At 49.4% G+C, this 17054-nt stretch overlaps 1 protein-coding gene across 2 annotated transcripts; it reads right to left on the reverse strand.

Annotated features, from left to right (window-relative positions):
- Positions 1–902: 902 nt before the first annotated feature.
- On the reverse strand, positions 903–17053 carry P2RX4 (purinergic receptor P2X 4). 2 transcript variants are annotated; one of them, XM_059875890.1, is made up of 12 exons: positions 16754–16835; positions 14025–14172; positions 10779–10850; positions 10590–10662; positions 10044–10140; positions 6773–6853; positions 6527–6668; positions 5861–5997; positions 2832–2925; positions 2644–2709; positions 2183–2278; positions 903–1480 (listed from the first exon to the last, which is right to left on the reverse strand). In XM_059875890.1, the coding sequence occupies exons 2-12, from the start codon at positions 14088–14090 to the stop codon at positions 1454–1456; spliced, it is 951 nt and encodes a 316-aa protein (XP_059731873.1). In that variant the 5' UTR covers positions 14091–14172; positions 16754–16835; the 3' UTR covers positions 903–1453.
- Between the last annotated feature and the right edge of the window lies 1 nt (position 17054).

Genomic DNA, 17054 nt, shown 5'->3' on the forward strand with positions numbered 1-17054 from the left:
TTAGAAAGAGGGGGCATAAGAAGTCTCTCCCACTCCAGCAACCATGACTCCTTAGCCTGCAAGAGAATAAACTTTTCCTAAACAGTCCAGCTCCATGGGACCTGTGTATTCAAGCAGGCATTTTTCAAAAACAGTAGCTCAAGGGACTTCCCTGGTGGTCCAGTGGTTAAGAATCTGTCTTTCAATGCAGGGGGCATAGGTTTGATCCCTGGTCAGGGAACTAAGATCCACACTGTGTCCCATGGCTGGGGGGAGAAGGTAGCTTGAACCAAAACTTTTTCAAAGGGGTTGGTAAACTTTTTCTTTCCCTCCCAAAGCAAGAAAAGCCCAGGTTGTCATTTACCCCACAGAAGCAGAGCACTTCTAAAATAAATGTTCCCTTTAACAGTTGGAAATGAATTCCTGACAAGGCGGAGGGGCGGGCTGCTTCCTTTAAGGAGATGCTGAACACCTGATGCAGAATGAAGTGGGTGTGAAGGCCAGGCCAGAAATAGCTTCATTAACATTTCAAACCGGTGGCAAGGTAGATGGAGCCGGTGCTGCTTTTGGTTCAAGGCTTCTGGAAGGCAAATGGGGAGGGAGCATAAGCCAACTTCGTGTCCCCTAAAACTGTGTTCCCTGTAGTATACACCCACACTTTTATGTAAAATTTAAGCACAGGTAAGACACCACAGGAAAAAAACTCCTGTAAACTCCATAGGAACATAAGCTAATGAAGAACCAGACTTCTTAGGCTTTTAAGAGAAGGTTAAAGTAGGGGGAAAAAAAAACTAAGCTCCAGCAATAGACTTGTTTCAGGAACCTTTCTGAACACAGTGAGCTGGGGTAACAGGTGGATTTACTGGTTGAAATAAAAGGGAAGGAAGGAAAGTTCTAGCCCATGCTGTGAAACCACACAGAGATTAAGAAAGTCAATTGTTTTAATGCTTGGTCCTCAGTCATCTTAGTGTAGCTCTTCACAAAGGAAAAACGCTGGCTCCACCTCACGAGTGTGGGGTTGAAGCCTCGGTCGGGGGAAGAGGAACAGCGGCCCAGAGTGCTGAAGAGCTACGACCACACCCGGGGTCCTGCCTTTCTCATAAAGTGCTTAATGGAGCTGTCGGGCCTTGGAGGACCGGCCTGGTCTCCCAGGGGGCTGGAGATGGAAGATTCTGAGGAAAGCTGGCCTTGGAGAAGGCCCCCATGCAGCCATTGCCGCATCACTGGCCTTGGGCCGGAGCTCAGCCCAGTGAGGCTGAACTGAAGGCCCGGCAGAGGTGACCTGGCTGCCACTGTGCAGAGTGGTTTACTGCACAAACCCTACACAGAGAATGCAGGAGCAGCTGGGCAACCCTGCAGTGCTTGTGGAGATGACTCAGAATCTGGAACTTTCTCTGGGATGACGTGGCAGCCTTTTCTCCTTACTCGCTGTGCTCTGATGAGGCCTGTGGAGAGCCCAGGTGAGGGGTGGGCATCATTGCTCCATCTGATTACCAAGACCCTGCAAAGAGCAACATGCCTGTCGTCAGTTGATGTGCTTATGGATACGTGTGCACCCACCAGTTGCTGCTTACAGGTAAGCCTGGACCATTTGGGACAAAGGAGGGTTGGGCACTTTCCCCGAGGACATCTGGATGACCCTCCACAACTGAAAGTACTCAGGTAGATCCTAGAGGTACCCAACCTTTCTTGCTCTACAAGTCAAATTTAAGTAGAGTGTGGATACAGATTTCGTCATGCTACATTCTCATAAATAACCTGTGCTTAGTCGCTCAGTCGACTCTTTGCAACCCCATGAACTGTAGCCCGCCAGGCTCCTCTGTCCATGGGGATTCTCCAGGCAAGAATATTGGAGTGGGTTGCCATGCCCTCCTCCAGGGGATCTTCCCAACCCAGGGATCAAACCTAGGTCTCCTGCATTGCAGGTGGATTCTTTACCAGCTGAGCTACCAGGGAAGCCCTAACTAGCCTGAGACGTCACTGTTTAAAATGGTGCTAGATTTTAAAGGGTGAGTCCATCTGAAGAAAAGTATGAAGCAAATGTTAGTACGGATGGTCCAGAAATGGAGTGGATGATGAGAGTGGTGTGTGACCGCCCGGGTGGACAATACACCTAAATGTGCTGGGTTCTCACCACTGGTACAAGAGGCAGGTGAGGTCAGGTGCTTTGGCCTGCCTGCTGGGAGTTCAGGAGGCGGCCTACCTGCTCATAGTCTTCCACGTATTTATATTTCTTCTCTCGATAGTAGTATCTCTTCTTCATGCAGTAGAGGACTATGACGTCACACAGCACTGTGGCCTGAACGTGGCGCAGGGCAACAAAGAATGAGCCAAGTTGCTGTGGTCTCTGCTCTTCTGTGCGTGCCCCTTCCCATGACACCTGGGATCCTCCAAGGAAAGGAAAGGCTCCCCCATCTCTCGGGGGAAACGATTAGGCCCCAAGGGGCATGGTCTTAGAGAATGGCAGGTGGAGGCAGCAGGATGGGGAAAGGGAAACAAGGCTGGAGGGCTGAGTCTAGAAACAAGTCTGGGGTCAAGGGGAAGGACCGGGGTGGCAGTGGAGAGTCTCAATTTGCTGTGCTAGCCACTGCTGGGAGGGCTGCAACCCTGGGGCAGGGTGGGGGGTGGGGATGAGTAACTGGAAGGTCTAAATGAGCCACTCACCACCCCTAAGAGCGCCAAGCCGGAACCAATGTTGATCATGGTGGGGATGATGTCAAATTTCCCAGCCTGCGAGTGATAGGAGAAAAAGAAAAAGTTGTGATGGGGGTAGAGAGTGGGCCCTCTGCCCCCCGACCAACCCAGAAGAAGACTACTGGGCTCTGAACAAGGGGAGCCGGTGGCCAGGCTACCTTTCCAAACACGATGATGTCAAAGCGGATGCCATAGGCTTTGATGAGCGTGCGGTGCTCAGCACCCTTCAGGTCGCTGTAGTACTTGGCAAACCTGTGGAGAGAAGGCCAGGTTACAGTGCAAAGGCACAGGCGGCCTGAGACAGCATCTGGATCCTGGCAAGGGTTGTCAGAGTGAACTGCTGAGGCCCTGCCAACTGGCAGAGTTGGCACGGGCTAAGGATTCACTCAAGCCTGCATGCTGTATAGACCACACTCTAGTATTCTTGCCTGGAAAATCCCATGGATGGAGGAGCCTGGTAGACTACAGTCCATAGGGTCGCAAAGAGTCGGACACAACTGAGCAACTTCACTTCACGTCTTCTAGCTCCTCAAGGCCTTTCCTGGCTAATGTGAGCCATGTGGGAGAAGGGCTGGCCTGCTGAGGAGGAGGGCGCCTGGGCCCACAGTGCAGAAGGCCTGGAATGCAGGCAGAAGGGCATACAAAGAGATACCCCATCTGTCATCTCTGTCACCTGCTACGACTTAAAACCAGAACTTCCTCCTCTGAAAGTCCTTCCTGACACTGCTGAGCCCCCTGCCTCTCTGAGAAAGGAGACCGTGGCCACTAATAAAAGGTGGCCAGGCAGCAACAATCATGAAGACTGCTTTGTGGGTGGGAAAGACAGCATCAGCATTGGACCTTTTTTTTTTTAAATTAAAGAACCTTTGACCCATCAGTAGGAAGAGTAGATGAAAAAAATGTGGTATGTCCACACAGTGGAATATTATTTAGCCATAAAAAGAGAGGTACTGATAAATGCTACAACGTGGATGAACCTGGAAAAAAATGATGCTAAGTGAAAGAAGCCAGTCACAGAAGGCCACCCCTATGATATGAGTCCCTTCCTATGAAATTCAAGAATCAGTAAATTAGGTAGATTACTGGTTGCCAGGGGCTGAGGTAGATGGAAGGATAGAGAGGTGAAAGCTTAAGAAGCTGGGGTTTCTTTCTGAGGTGATGAAAACATTCTAAAATTGCAGTAATCATTGCACAACTCTGAATATGAATATGCTTTAAAAAAAACCCTCTGAATTCTACTTTAAATGGGTGAACTGTGTAGAATATGAACTATATCTCAATAAAGCCACTTAAAAAGAACAAGAGAGGGAATGTTGTGGGGAGAACCACTGAGATTTTTACCATTTGCTGCCCATGTTACACAGGGGATCCACCAGGAGCCTAAGCTGTGGCCTGAGATCTGTCTGGCTCCCAACTTCCATGCTGTGGTCCAGGCCTGGGGAACTCAGGTGGGACTAATGCTGACAGGTGTCCTTGTGAGGACTTTTCTCTGTTCTGGGGTTCCAGCCCAAGCTGGAGGGTTTTCCACAGTGGTTTCTACAAGAACTGTGTAACCACAGAGATAGAGCAGTGCAAATCAGACTTCCTTATTAGGAAAAAATGTAAGTATCTTCCCTTCTAATCAGTGAACCAGATGGTTCAAAAGGACAGCAGATCCTGCATGCATTTGATTCCACACATCATCACTAGGCTTCTCTGATAGCTCGGTTGGCAAAGAATCCGCCTGCACTGCAGGAGACCCCGGTTAGATTCCTGGGTCAGGAAGATTCACTAGAGAAGGGACAGGCTACCTACTCCAGTATTCTTGGGCTTCCCTTGTGCCTCAGCTGGTAAAGAATCTGCCTGAAATCGGGAGACCTGGGTTCTATCACTGGGTTGGGAAGATCCTCTGGAGAAGGGAAAGGCTACCCACTCCAGTATTCTGGCCTGGAGAAGTCCATGGACTTTGTAGTCCATGGGTCCCAAAGAGTAGGACAGGACTGAGCAACTTTCACGTCACTTCACTTCATCACCACTAGAGGGCGATAAGTGCAGGACAAGAGCACCATTCTTCATTCTTGCTGGGAGAATTCCACAGACGGAGGAGCCCGGCAGGCTATACAGTCCACAGGGTCACAAAGAGTCAGACGTGACTGAAACGACTTAGCACACAACAGCACAGCCTGCTCAGATGGTCCTCCCTGGTGCTTGGTTTTGGTGTGGAAAATGCAACAAAGACCGCATGAAAATGTACATGGTGCAGATTTCATTGGGTCAAGGAAGTGACAATTGTCAGCCAAAAAGTGACTGGTCCCTCAGCCCTCTCCTCAGATTACCAGCTGCACTGGTTTGAATACTGTCCCCCAAGTTCATGTCTACCTAGAACCTGTGGGTGTGACCTTACTTACAAATAGGGTCTCTGCAGATGTAATCACAGTTAAGATGAGGTCATACGGGATTGGGGTGGACCCCAAATCCTATACAACTGGTGTCCTTATAAAAGACGAAGGACACACAGGGACACAGACACAGAAAGGAGGAGGCCATGGGATGACAGAGGCAGAGACTGGAGCGATGCATCTGTAAGCCAGGGACCACTAAGGGTTGTCAGGAGCCATCAGAAGCAGGAAGAGGCCAGGAGGTACACTGGCCTGTATATACAGGAGCCTGGCCTGCAGATGCACTGATCTGAGGCTTCTGTTCTCCAGAATTGTGAGAACAGAGTCCTGCCACTTGGAGCCAGCCAGTTTGTCGTCGTTTGTTAGGGCAGTCCTGGGGAACGAATGCACAGCACTTCCCACACGGATGTACCAGCAAAGGCCTTTCCTGAGACGAAAACCTGTATCCCTGCTCCTTGGAGATTCTAGGGGCCAGATCACCTAAGAAGCCAATTCACGAGTCAGGCCCCAGAGGCCTTTGGACTGGAGGACCACAGACTCAGCCATTCCTCAGAATTAGTGGCACGGTCCTGGTGGAGGCTGGTCTGGGAAAGCTAAAGCAGGCAGACTCTCCTGGAGGCAAGAAAAGGCAGGGAGGGCTCTCACGGGTTGGAATGCCACAGGGGCGAGGCCCTGCTTGGACCACTCTCCCTGGAGCATGCCTCCCCTCCTGCCCTTGGTCTTGGGTGGGCGTGGAGGCCCCCACTGGGGAGTGATCCAGTTGCCATCACCCCCAACACATGAGGCATGGGGCCCAAGCTCGCACCCACCTGAAATTGTAGCCTGGGGATACGTTGTGGGCCAAGTCACGGGTGTCTAGGCGGCGGAAGGAATACCTGGGCAGGCAGAAGGAGGCGGCCCTGTCCAGGTTGCAGTTCCACTTGATCTGGATGCCCATGATGCCTCCCTGTGGGGTGCGAGCAGAGCCCGTTCTAGAAGGTGATGTGTCAAAGGTCGTGCTAGAACAGCCAGGACTGGGACTTCTCTGGTGGTTCAGTGGCCAAGACTCTCCACTCCCAAAGCCAGAGGCCTGGGTTCAATCCCTGATCAGAGAACTAGGTCCCACAACTAAACACCCTGAATGAGGCAGCTAAGGACCCCGCATGCCACAGTGTAGATCCCATGCACTCCAACTAAGACCATGTGTGCATGCTAGGCCGCTTCAGTCATGTCCGACTCTTTGCGATCCCATGGACTGTATCCCGCCAGGCTACTCTGTCCGTGAGATTCTCCAGGCAAGAATACTGGAGTGGGTTGCTATGCCCTCCTCCGGGGGATCTTCCCCACTCAGGGATCAAACCCGGGTCTCTCACATTGCAGGCGGATTCTTTACCAGCTGAGCCACCAAGGAAGCCATAACTAAGACCTAGTACAGCCAAATAAATAAATACATAATTTTTTTTTTTTTTTAAAGAAAAGCCAAGACCTGCACCCACCTCAATGGCTATGTCCTGGAAGCTGTGCCCTGCGCTTTCCACAATTTTTCCAAGTCGGAATATGGGGCAGAAGGGATCTGTTTTCGCATCATAAATGCACGTTTTGAGGTAGGCGGTGGTGATGTTGGGAAGGATATTCCTCCTAAAGTCAGGAGGAAGCAGAAAATAGGAGCGAGGAAAACCTCAAAGAAGAGCCAGAAGTTTCTCCAAGACATTGGTGAACTCACACGGCTGGTCGCCACTTACTTGCTGAAGTTAAATTTGGGATACCAGATGTTGTTCTTAACCAAAAGAGTGAAGTTTTCTGCAGCCTTTAAAAAAGCAGGCCTGAAAAAAATTATAACATATTGTTAATAAAAGTACAAACATATGTACACTCCTAATATACCTAGGTAATATTTTTAAGCAGCAGACACACGTGTGTCTTACAATATCACTTTGCCAAAAAAAAAGTAAAACATTTCTCATGGGTTTGTTTTTTTCTGCTACTCTCCTTTGCATAAACACTAGGTCAAGAGAGGAGACAGTAAACCAAGGTTTCTGGTTTCTTCCAAGTACAGAAGGGCAGGGCCTTTTCCTTGAGGCCATGGGAATTTAAGAACCTGAGGAACAGTTACCGACCTGGGTGGGAGGGGCAGGGCCTCCTGGCCTCCCTAGCAATCACTGGGTCTGGCAGGTGCTGGATTTCAGGGCTTACCTCAGGTGTCCGCAACAGATCTGGTTTAACAAGTGAAAGCAAAGGTGAGTTCACCTAGAGGCTGGAAACAGCATGTGGCGCGAGACTGCTGCTGCACCACCTCTTCCCGGAAGTGCCACGTCAGCTTCTGCTGACAGCAGGAGCAGAATCTGTCCCTCGATGGGGGGCAGGTACTCTGCCTTAGGGCATTTCTACAGGGGGATGTGGTACTGTGAAGTGACCCCTCGGTGGAGGAGGCCCCCGGACCCTGGTCGAATTTTTTTTTTTTTTTGGCTGCATCACCTGGCATGCAGAATCTCTGTTCCTCGACCAAGGATTGAACCTGTGCCCCCTGCAGCGTAAGTGCAGAGTCTTAGCCACTGGACCACCAGAGAATCCCTCAACTCACCTTTTTTTTTTAATTGACATTCATTTCGAAATAAAACTTTCCATCATGACTATAAAAAAATATCATTTGCCACAAGTCAGAGGTCATCATTCAAATACATATAACTAAGTCAGAACAATGTCATTACAAACTGTGGTTCCCATTTTGTCGTGTACTGAGCCTGGGGCTTGTTCTTGGTGAGAAATGGAAATCAGTGAGGGATACAGACTCCTGACCAGCACCTCCTCCTTGACATTGGCTCAGGGCTGAGTAAGAGTGAAGACAGGAATGCCTTTCTCTCCATGTGACTCAGTGTTATTTCATGTTATCAGTAAACACTTAAAAACCATCCTACACTGATGTAATCTATAATAGCGCTGTGCAGTGAAAATATACTGTGAGACACAAAGTGTTAGTCGCTCAGCTGTGTCTGACTCTTTGCAACCCCATGGACTGTACCCTGCCAGGCTCCTCTGTCCATGGAATTCTCCAGGCAAGAATACTGGAGTGGGGTGCCATTCCCTTCTCCAGGGGATCTTCCCAACCCAGGGATCAAGACACAAACTGTGTTGTAATTTAAGTTTCCTGATAGTCACATTAAAAAGTAACAAGTGAAATGAACTTTTCTATAATAACTCAATGTGTCTAAAATAATATTCCAACACGTAAACAACAAAGAATATTATTAATGAGATACTGTGATTTGGTCGCTAAGTTGTGTCTGACTCTTGTGACCCCATGGACTGTACCCCACCAGGCTCCTCTGTCCACTGTATTTCCCAGGCAAGAATACTGGAATGGGTTGCCATTTCTTTCTCTAGGGGGTCTTCCTGACCCAAGGATGTAACTGACATCTCCTGCATTGCAGGTGGATTCTTTACTGCTGAGCCATGAGGGAAGCCCTAATCAGATATTACATATCCTTTTCTTAAATAATTTAAAGTATGCAAAACCTGGAGTGTATTTTACCCTGAGAGCTCATTTTGGACCCAGCTGCATTTCCTCCTTCCTTTCTTTCCTAGGCATGCAGCATGTTAATTTCCTGGCCGTGATGGAACCCATGACCCCTGCATTGATAGCACGGAGTCTTAACCACCTACTCACCAGGTAAGTCCCCCAGGCTGCATTTCAAGAACTCAGTAGCCACACGTGGCCACCAGCTCCATAAGGTCCTTTCCAGCCCCAGAACGCTAGGATTCCTTGTCTTGTGGAATTCCCTTCCGTAGCCGGAGCTGCTGCCCTCAGCAACCTGCAGATCTCAACACTGTCTTGTGTTGAGACACACTCAGGATGATGTTCATCTGGTTACCTGCTCCCCTGGGCTTATCTAGGCCTCAGTCTGAATTCTGAGTAAGGAAGGCCTCCAGGTTGCTAGCGATTCCAGACTCCCAAAGCGTTACCTCTAGCTCCACCCACTCACAGCACAGATGATCACAGTTAGGCTGTGTTACTCAATGTTACTCAAGGCAACCTTGAACCTGCTCTAGTTTATCAAATACATGTCCATGAACATTAATAATCTTCCTGCCCAGCATCTGCTCCCCTTTTTTCTGGTAACAGAACTCCATGCTTCCTTTAGAATCCACTCAGCCTGTGTCATCTGGGTGGATCTGACTTCACCTCTAGCCAGGAAGGCCTGTGACCCAGGCCCGAGTCATAAGCAAAATCCATCCCCCAACCACAGGAATGGGCTGGATGGGTTGACAGATGTGGCTGAAGATGTAAAGACGGACAGGTCTAGAATCTCTATGGGTTTTCCAGGTGGCATAGTGGTAAAGAATCTGCCTGCCAATGCAGGAGACTCAAGAGACACAAGTTTGATCCCTGGGTTGGGAAGATCCCTGGGAGGAAGGCATGGCAACCCACTCCAGTACTCTTGCCTAGAGAATCCTCATGGACAGAGTAGCCTGGTGGGCTACAGTCCATAGGGTTGCAAAGAGTCGGACATGACTGAGCACACACAGAACCTCTATGGACAGCTGGACAGGGAGACCTGGGATACGTCCTGGGTCCTGGGAATGAAGCTAACAAGGAAGAAAGCAGAGGCCAGAGGTGGAGACTCAGACGCTGTCCCCTGAGGCCCAGATCTAGCCATGCTGGGATCTCTGTGGTTAGCTGAACAATAAACCGCCCCCACTGTGAATGCATGTGTGTGAGCATGCGTGTGTGTGTGTGTGTGTGTGTGTGTGCACATACCCGCTAAAGGCCCTGAGAACTGTTTCCTGTCAGTTACTTGCAACTGACAGATTTCTAACATAGAAATAAGTCATCTGCACTCTTATCATGGGTGATAAACACCGTGGCCCATCCGCCACTGATGGTTGAGAACCGTCAGCCCAGGGAAGCCTGCCAGCACAAGCTGACACTGAGAGCACAAAGCCCAATTCCCGGTTGCCTCCCCCAAGCCCGAGACCCAGCCTTGAGGACACTTGCGTTCCTTGAGTAGGACTCACTTTGGCACTTCTGTGTCGTCCTCCACCGGGCACCAGGCTGCCACCTCACATGTCTTCAAGGTCCCATTGAATGACACGCACCTCCCTGTCGCGACTCCTACAGGGGAGAGGGGCACCCAGGTCTGTGGGGGTCTTCTACTTTCTACTTTGTGAGTCAGAGTGGAAGCTCTGCCATGCATCCTATGCAGTCAGTCTCAAGCTATTCCAATCCTGGGATTTACACTGTCCAGAGATTCAAACTGGAGGAAAAGATCTGCCTGAGACCTAGCCACATCTCTGCTTTGCCGATCACAGGGTGATGCTGAGCCACGGGACAGGGCAAGATCTGGGATGGTTTCTGGGGTGCAAAGGACAGAGATGAATTTCGAGAGGGTCCCGGGAGCCCCGTCTCGGTCATGTGAAGGCACTGGGGGGTTTGGGGGATTCCTCCACCACGGAGATCTCCCTCTGAGAGGGCCCCTCCCCCACCACGGGGAGGCAGTCTGGTTGGAGGCTGCCCTCCCCAGCCTAAGTGTCTCCTGTGGGGTCATGGTCACAGATTCATACCGCTGCTGTGGGTGCCTGCAGAGCCGGCAGTGCAGTTGGCATCAGTTTCACACACAGTGGTCTTACCCGGGATCTGGAGGAGGAAGAACCAGTGAAAACAGGTTTCACACAGCCTGGCCCCACCTACTGAGGGACAAGGATGGAGATGGGGGTATGAGGCCCAAGGCTCTTCTCCAAGAAGCTCCCTACCTCAGGACAGAGGCCTTGCGTCTGATTCATGGTGATGACCATGTTGGTCATGATGAAGACAGAATTTTCCTCCTGCAGAGAGGGCAGAGGGGAGACAGAGCTGCGTGTGACCTTCAGGGGAGCCAGGCAGAGCCACAAGGAGGGTCGGATATTATTAAGACAGCACCTTTCACTCCTCCCACATGCCACACCAGAAGTAGTTAAACACTGATCTTAGGGTCTCCTGTTCTTGCCTATGACAGTTTATAACCGACTGGAAACAGGGACTCAAACACCTGCACATGTGTTCACAGCAGCAGCATTTACAACAGGCCAAAGGTGGAAATAACTCTGCATCTATCAAGGGGTGAATGGATAAATAAACTGTCTAATGGGTGAATGGATAAACAAACTGCAGTCCACAACTGTGATGGAATATGACTCAGCCATACAAAGGAGCAAAGCACGGACATGGCTACAAGGTGGATGAACTTCAGAATATGACGCTGAGTCCAAGAAGTCAGATACAAAAGGCCGCGTAGTCTGTGAGCCCATCGATATGAAATGTACAGAAGAGGCAAATCCAGAGACAGAAAGTAGGTTAGTGGGTGTAATGGGGTCGGGGTGGGGGGGAAGGTGGACGAGAAGGTGATAACTTAATGAGTGTGGGGTTTTCTTTCAGACTGATAAAAATGTTCTGGAGCTAGATTGAGGTGATGTTGGACATCCCTGTGAATGTGCTAAATGCCACTGAATTTGTCATTCTGAACTGGTTAATAATGCAATACGTGAATTTCACCTCCATTAAAAAAAAAAATAAAACATGTCTACACTCTGAAACAGTTCCTTAATAAAGCTTGACTTGTTGAGGGAAAAGAGCCAAGAAGTGCCTGGAATATCCTTTGCCAACTGGACTACCTCAGAGGCCCAGAAACATGAGAGCGCAAGTTTGGCTGGTTCTCTTTCCTAACAGGAACTAAAGTAAATACATCAAACATACTATACAGAAGACCCAATCAGGGTTAGCCACTGACACTTCTCCCTTAGAGAAGGTTCTGTTTCCTCCTCTCAAGGCAGCCCACCAGGCTCCCCCATCCCTGGGATTCTCCAGGCAAGAACACCGGAGTGGGTAGTGACCTTCTAGTACATGGAATAAAAGACAAAGGTCCTTCAAATTCAAGTTGGACCTTCCACAATGGCCACTGATACTCTAAAATGAAATGCTCTGAGCAGTTCACACTTCCAGGAAGAGCAGTCAGTGCGGGGAGCCATCAAGGAAACTCAGGGACCAAAGAGTTTCCAGATGTCTCCACCCCCAGGTCTGACAAGGTGATGGAAGCTCTGGGAACAGTTGGCATCTTTCAAGGACACATGGAACGTGAAGTCGCTCAGTCATGTCTGACAAGGTGATGGAAGCTCTGGGAACAGTTGGCATCTTTCAAGGACACATGGAACGTGAAGTCGCTCAGTCATGTCTGACTCTTTGCGATTCCATGGACTGCAGCCTACCAGGCTCCTCAGTCCATGGAATTTTCCAGGCAAGAGTACTGGAGTGGGTTGCCATTTCCTTCTCCAGGGGATCTTCCCAACCCAGGGATCAAACTCAGGTCTCCTGCACTGTAGGCAGACGCTTTACCGTCTGAGCCACCAGGGAAGCCCCTTTCAAGGACAGGCCTGGAGCAAAGCATGTTAGGAGTGGAGGAAATGGCTGGAGGGGGAGGCATGATGATGGGGCAGGAGACCCAGGGCAGGTGCCCTGTCAGGCTCCCATGTTCCATACACAGACACATTGCTCGCTCGGTGTTTACAGAAGACTGCTCCCACATCGCTCCTGAGTTAGACCTGAACCAGTCAGTGAGATTTACTTTTTGTTTCCTATTTCTTATCTCCTTTAAGTTTAAAGAAATTTCGGTCTGGAGGTGAGCTGAGTAGATGTGGTGCAAACAGATATTTGTGTTCCGTCTTTGGAGAAGCAGAAGGGTATCGTGAGAGCTCGTGAGGAGAACCCTGCAGAACTCACGTGGACCCCAGCCCTGATCCGAGATGGAAGGAGAAGTTGCTGTATTTTCCCTTCTACCAAGGGCCACAAGCAGGGTGCCGTATCCTTCTGCGTGTTCAGTAAACAGGCTGAGCGTGATATTCCTAGAACCTGCCTCGATGAGGCTGTGGCTTTGCAGGAAGCAGAGGTCTCTCTGTCGGGACAGGCGCCTACAGGACCAGCTGCCTCCAGCAAACTATAAATCCTCTGTTCCATTTGACCTTTATGGCTCCATTAGCTCTGACTTCTCTCTGGGCATCCCCCTAGACCCTTTCCTTGAGAAGGCAAAAGGAAAATGAACACACTTGAAGAAAAAAAAGAGTTTCTAAAGTCCTTGCTCTGAGCCAAGAGTTGGCAGCTTATCTGCACCTGGCCAGCCCAGTCACCTGAGCATGGGGGCCATCTGGAAAGATATGTGGGGACTGGCTATGGATCACAGTCATATCATGGTTAAAGAGAGTCAATATTTAACTTGGAGCTTGTGGATTAACAGATGGAAGACTACGATGCTGTGTCAGCTTCTTCCCTTCCCTTTGTTCCTGATGGAATCCCATGTGGGTAGGTGTGGGTAGGTCTGTTTCCTTCTTGTTTGGCTTTGGGTCTCTAATGGCTGGGGCTTCCCAGGTGGCTCAGTGGTAAAGAATCTGCCTACAATGCAAGAGATGTGGGTTCGATCCCTGGGTAGGGAAGATCCCTTGGAAAAGGAAATGGCAACCCACTCTAGAATTCTTGCCTGGGAAATCACATGGACAGAGGAGCCTGGTGAGCTACAGTCCATGGGGATGCAAGAGTTGGACACAACTCCACAACTCAACAACAACTCTAATGACTGAAAAGATCTACCTTGCAGGTTTACAACAATAAAGTTAAATCATAAAATGTGGAAAGGTGAAAGTTTCACCTGCACTTTTCCCAGGATTTAAAACATATGCTTTTTCACCTTTCAGGGCCTGAGACAGACCGAGATGTCCATATGGAAAGCTTCCTATGTTTAAGCCAGCCATGTTTTAGGGCTGAAGAAACACAGCTGATTGAATATTGCCTGTGGGACCCTAAGCCAAAAAGAGGCCTGTCTACTCTGCTTTCTTGGACTAGAACAATCAGTGTGGGCACTGGTGATCATTAGCACTCTGGGCATGCCGATCACCAGTCAGGTGGGCAAAGTCAAAGGGAAAGCAGTGAACTACAGGCCTGAGCTTTAAAAGACAGAGTCACAGTGGGAGGCTTACCTGAGCTGGAATCACATAATCAGCTACATCCCAGATCCGGAATCCAAGTTTAGAGGTGTTGGTCATGGTGACGCCCTTGGCTTTCACAGTAACTGAGCTGACCACAGAGTCTGTTTCCTGGTAACCCTTTTCCCACACAAACACCCACCTATAAAATAAAACAGGTCTCTTAAATTGCAGATATGGAGAGCCTACTGGACAGTGAGTTGCTGTCAGAAGTCAGAAACAGATGGTTTCGCAACAGTCGCTATATAAATAAATATTACCTCATCCTGTGACTGATAACACAATTAGATAACTGAGAAGTGTTCAGTCTCTTTTTGAAGGAAGAATTACCTTTGATCACATTTGGAAAAGAGATCACAATTTCACCAAGAGGAACTGAATCAGGAAGTTAAGAGATGGTGTTTTTCTTTTTTTTCTTTTCCAAATCCCCTAAATTCAGATCCTGAGTCAGATTTGATCACAGCAAGACATATAAAAGCAAAGCATTTACTGCTTAAAAATCCTCATAACACAGGCAGACAACCCTCCACAGGAACCCTATAAAGCTACACTGCCCAGGAACTTCACTGGTGGCCCAGTGGTTAAGAATCTGCCTGATAACAGAAAGGACATGGGTTCAATCCCTGGTCAGGGTAGATTCCACATGCCTTGGGGCAACTAAGCCCGTGTAACACAACTACTGAGCCAGTGCTCTAGAGCCCATGCTCCGCAATAAGAAAAGCAACCACAATGAGAAGCCCGAGCTCTGCAGCGCAGAACAGCCCTCACTTGCCGCAACTAGACAAAGCCGGTGTTGCAGCAGTGAAGACCCAGTGCAGCCCAAAATAAACTGATTTAAAAAAAAAGCTGCATTGCCCAACAGAAATACAACACAAGTCATATATGTAATTTAAACATTTCTAGTAGCGATGCTAAAAAGAAACAGGTAAAATTAATTTTAATGATGTATTTTATGTAACTCAATATGTCCAATATATCTTAACATTATCAATATAAGATGTGTTAATATGATATTTAACTTTTTTTTCGTACTATGCCCTTGAAATCTGGGGTGCATTTTACAGTGACAGCACATTTTGATTCGGAGCAGGAATACTTCAAATGCGCAACAGCCTCATGGGACTTCTGGCTTCCATACAGTACAAGTGCCAGTGTACTGTGTGTAGTCTAGAACTTTAAGATACCCCAGAGTAGGTGTAAACTGATCCTCCTACGAGCAGCAAAAGCCAAAAGGAAAAAGCTGCATGACAATTCCTGATTCCAAAGGTCCAACCTAGCACCGTGAGTTTAGTGAACCCATTAGCGGTGGTGGTTTAGTCACTAAGTCGTGTCTGACTCTTGAGACCCCATGGACTGTAGCCTGCCAGGCTCCTCTGTCCATGGGATTTTCCAGGCAAGAATACTGAAGTGGATTGCCATTTCCTTCTCCAAGGGATCTTCCTGACCCATGAGTCGAACCCAGGTCTCTTGCATTCCAGGCAGATTCTTTACCGACTGAGCTATGAGGGAAACCCAACCCATTAGTAATGGGTTTCAAAATTGAGGGGTCCATCCCAATCACTGGGTTGGTTGTGACGATACTTTGTGACTTAATGAATCCAAACCTGGGGGTTGGCCAGGTGGTTGTGATGTAGACTCCATACCTGGAAAGCCATTTTAGTGAACACTGTCAGTACCTACTGCTGCTGTGCCGATGGATGGTTAGAAGCCAAACCTGCCAGATCATGTGGATTCTTTCAGGCAGTGTTAACAGATTCCGAGCCCCACCCCAGTGGAGGGGGGTGGATTCCTGTTACCGTTAATTCCACAGATGAGTCTCTCATGATCAGATAGGTTTGGGAAACACTAAGACACTGGTTCCTAAACTTTGCTGCACATCAGAATCACCTGGGGAGGTGGTCATACTCTACAGCACTTCAATCAGAAGATCTGGGTCTGAGAGCCGGTAATCAGTATATTTTAAAGATCCCCAAATGGCTCTATGTGCAGTTTGGGGAACACTGTATTAGGCCTTTTAACAAAACAAAACAAACAAACAAAAAATGATGCAGCAGATAACATCTGTCAGCTCAGCACCTGTACACACTCCAGGTGGACCATGAAGGCGGGCCCAGTTGGTAAATTAATTTCCACCTCCTGGCTAGAGTTTAATTTTAGTGTAATGGGTACACCAATTAACGTTAAGCACTCGGTAAGGACTTATGGTGGCAGGATAGGTAAGCAAAGAGGGCAGCATGGCAAATGATGAGGTTAGGGCTGGTGCTTATACCAAAGACTCCAACAACCCCACAATATGAAGGAAATGAACTTTAAGTGATTTTTCAAAGTGTGACCTGGTATCTTGGGTTACCACATGATGCTCAAAGGAAAGGACAGGAAGCCACAGAGCCCAAAGGAACCAAGTGGAAGTCTCAAAACTTGGCTTCTGTCAGCTGACCATCAGAATGGGAAGTGAAGAGCAAAGAGTGAGAGGTTTAGGGCGAAGCCCTCCCAGCCCCCGTCAAAGGCCATCGGGGAGCAAGTGAGAAGGGCAAGAAGCAGGAATGGCGAGGATGAAGGTCTAGCTAGGCTTTGCCTTCAAGACACAACATCAAAGCAGTCTCCGGACCCAGACCCGGGACAGAGCCGGTCCCCCTCGAGGCTGGGGGTGGAGTGGAGTAGATGGAGGATTCGGGGAGTGGGGATATGTCACAGGCTTCGGGTCGCTGTCCCCAGGACCCCACCTGGAGGGCGCTCGCGGGGCTCAGCCGAGGACCTAGGCCAGGATGAGCAGGTGCGCGGCCGGGACCCAGGAGGAGTTCCCGGCCTTCGGGCCACGCCCTGACCCCAGGACCCCCGCGAAGCGGATGCCCGCGGCCGCGCTCACCCGATGACGTAGGCCAGGATGAGCAGCTGCACCGTGCGGTTCATGAGCCCCACTTTACGGCTGCGGATGAGCACGATGCGCGGCGTGTCGTACTCGAACAGGAAGGCCCCCAGCACCGTGCAGCAGCCCGTCATGGCGCCGCCGCCGCGCCGCCCGGC

The sequence above is a fragment of the Bos taurus genome, chromosome 17, assembly GCF_002263795.3.
Source record: "Bos taurus isolate L1 Dominette 01449 registration number 42190680 breed Hereford chromosome 17, ARS-UCD2.0, whole genome shotgun sequence".
Classification (NCBI taxonomy): Eukaryota; Metazoa; Chordata; class Mammalia; order Artiodactyla; family Bovidae; genus Bos; species Bos taurus.

Excerpts from the sequence above, each read along its gene's own strand:
- P2RX4 (XM_059875890.1), bottom strand. The coding sequence starts at position 14,090 with ATGACCAACACCTCTAAACTTGGATTCCGGATCTGGGATGTAGCTGAT. Across the intron at positions 2,926-5,860 it reads TCCCCAGGCTACAATTTCAG|GTTTGCCAAGTACTACAGCG; the intron begins GTGGGTGCGAGC and ends TTCTCTCCACAG. Across the intron at positions 2,279-2,643 it reads GCTTGGCGCTCTTAGGGGTG|GCCACAGTGCTGTGTGACGT; the intron begins GTGAGTGGCTCA and ends CGCCACGTTCAG.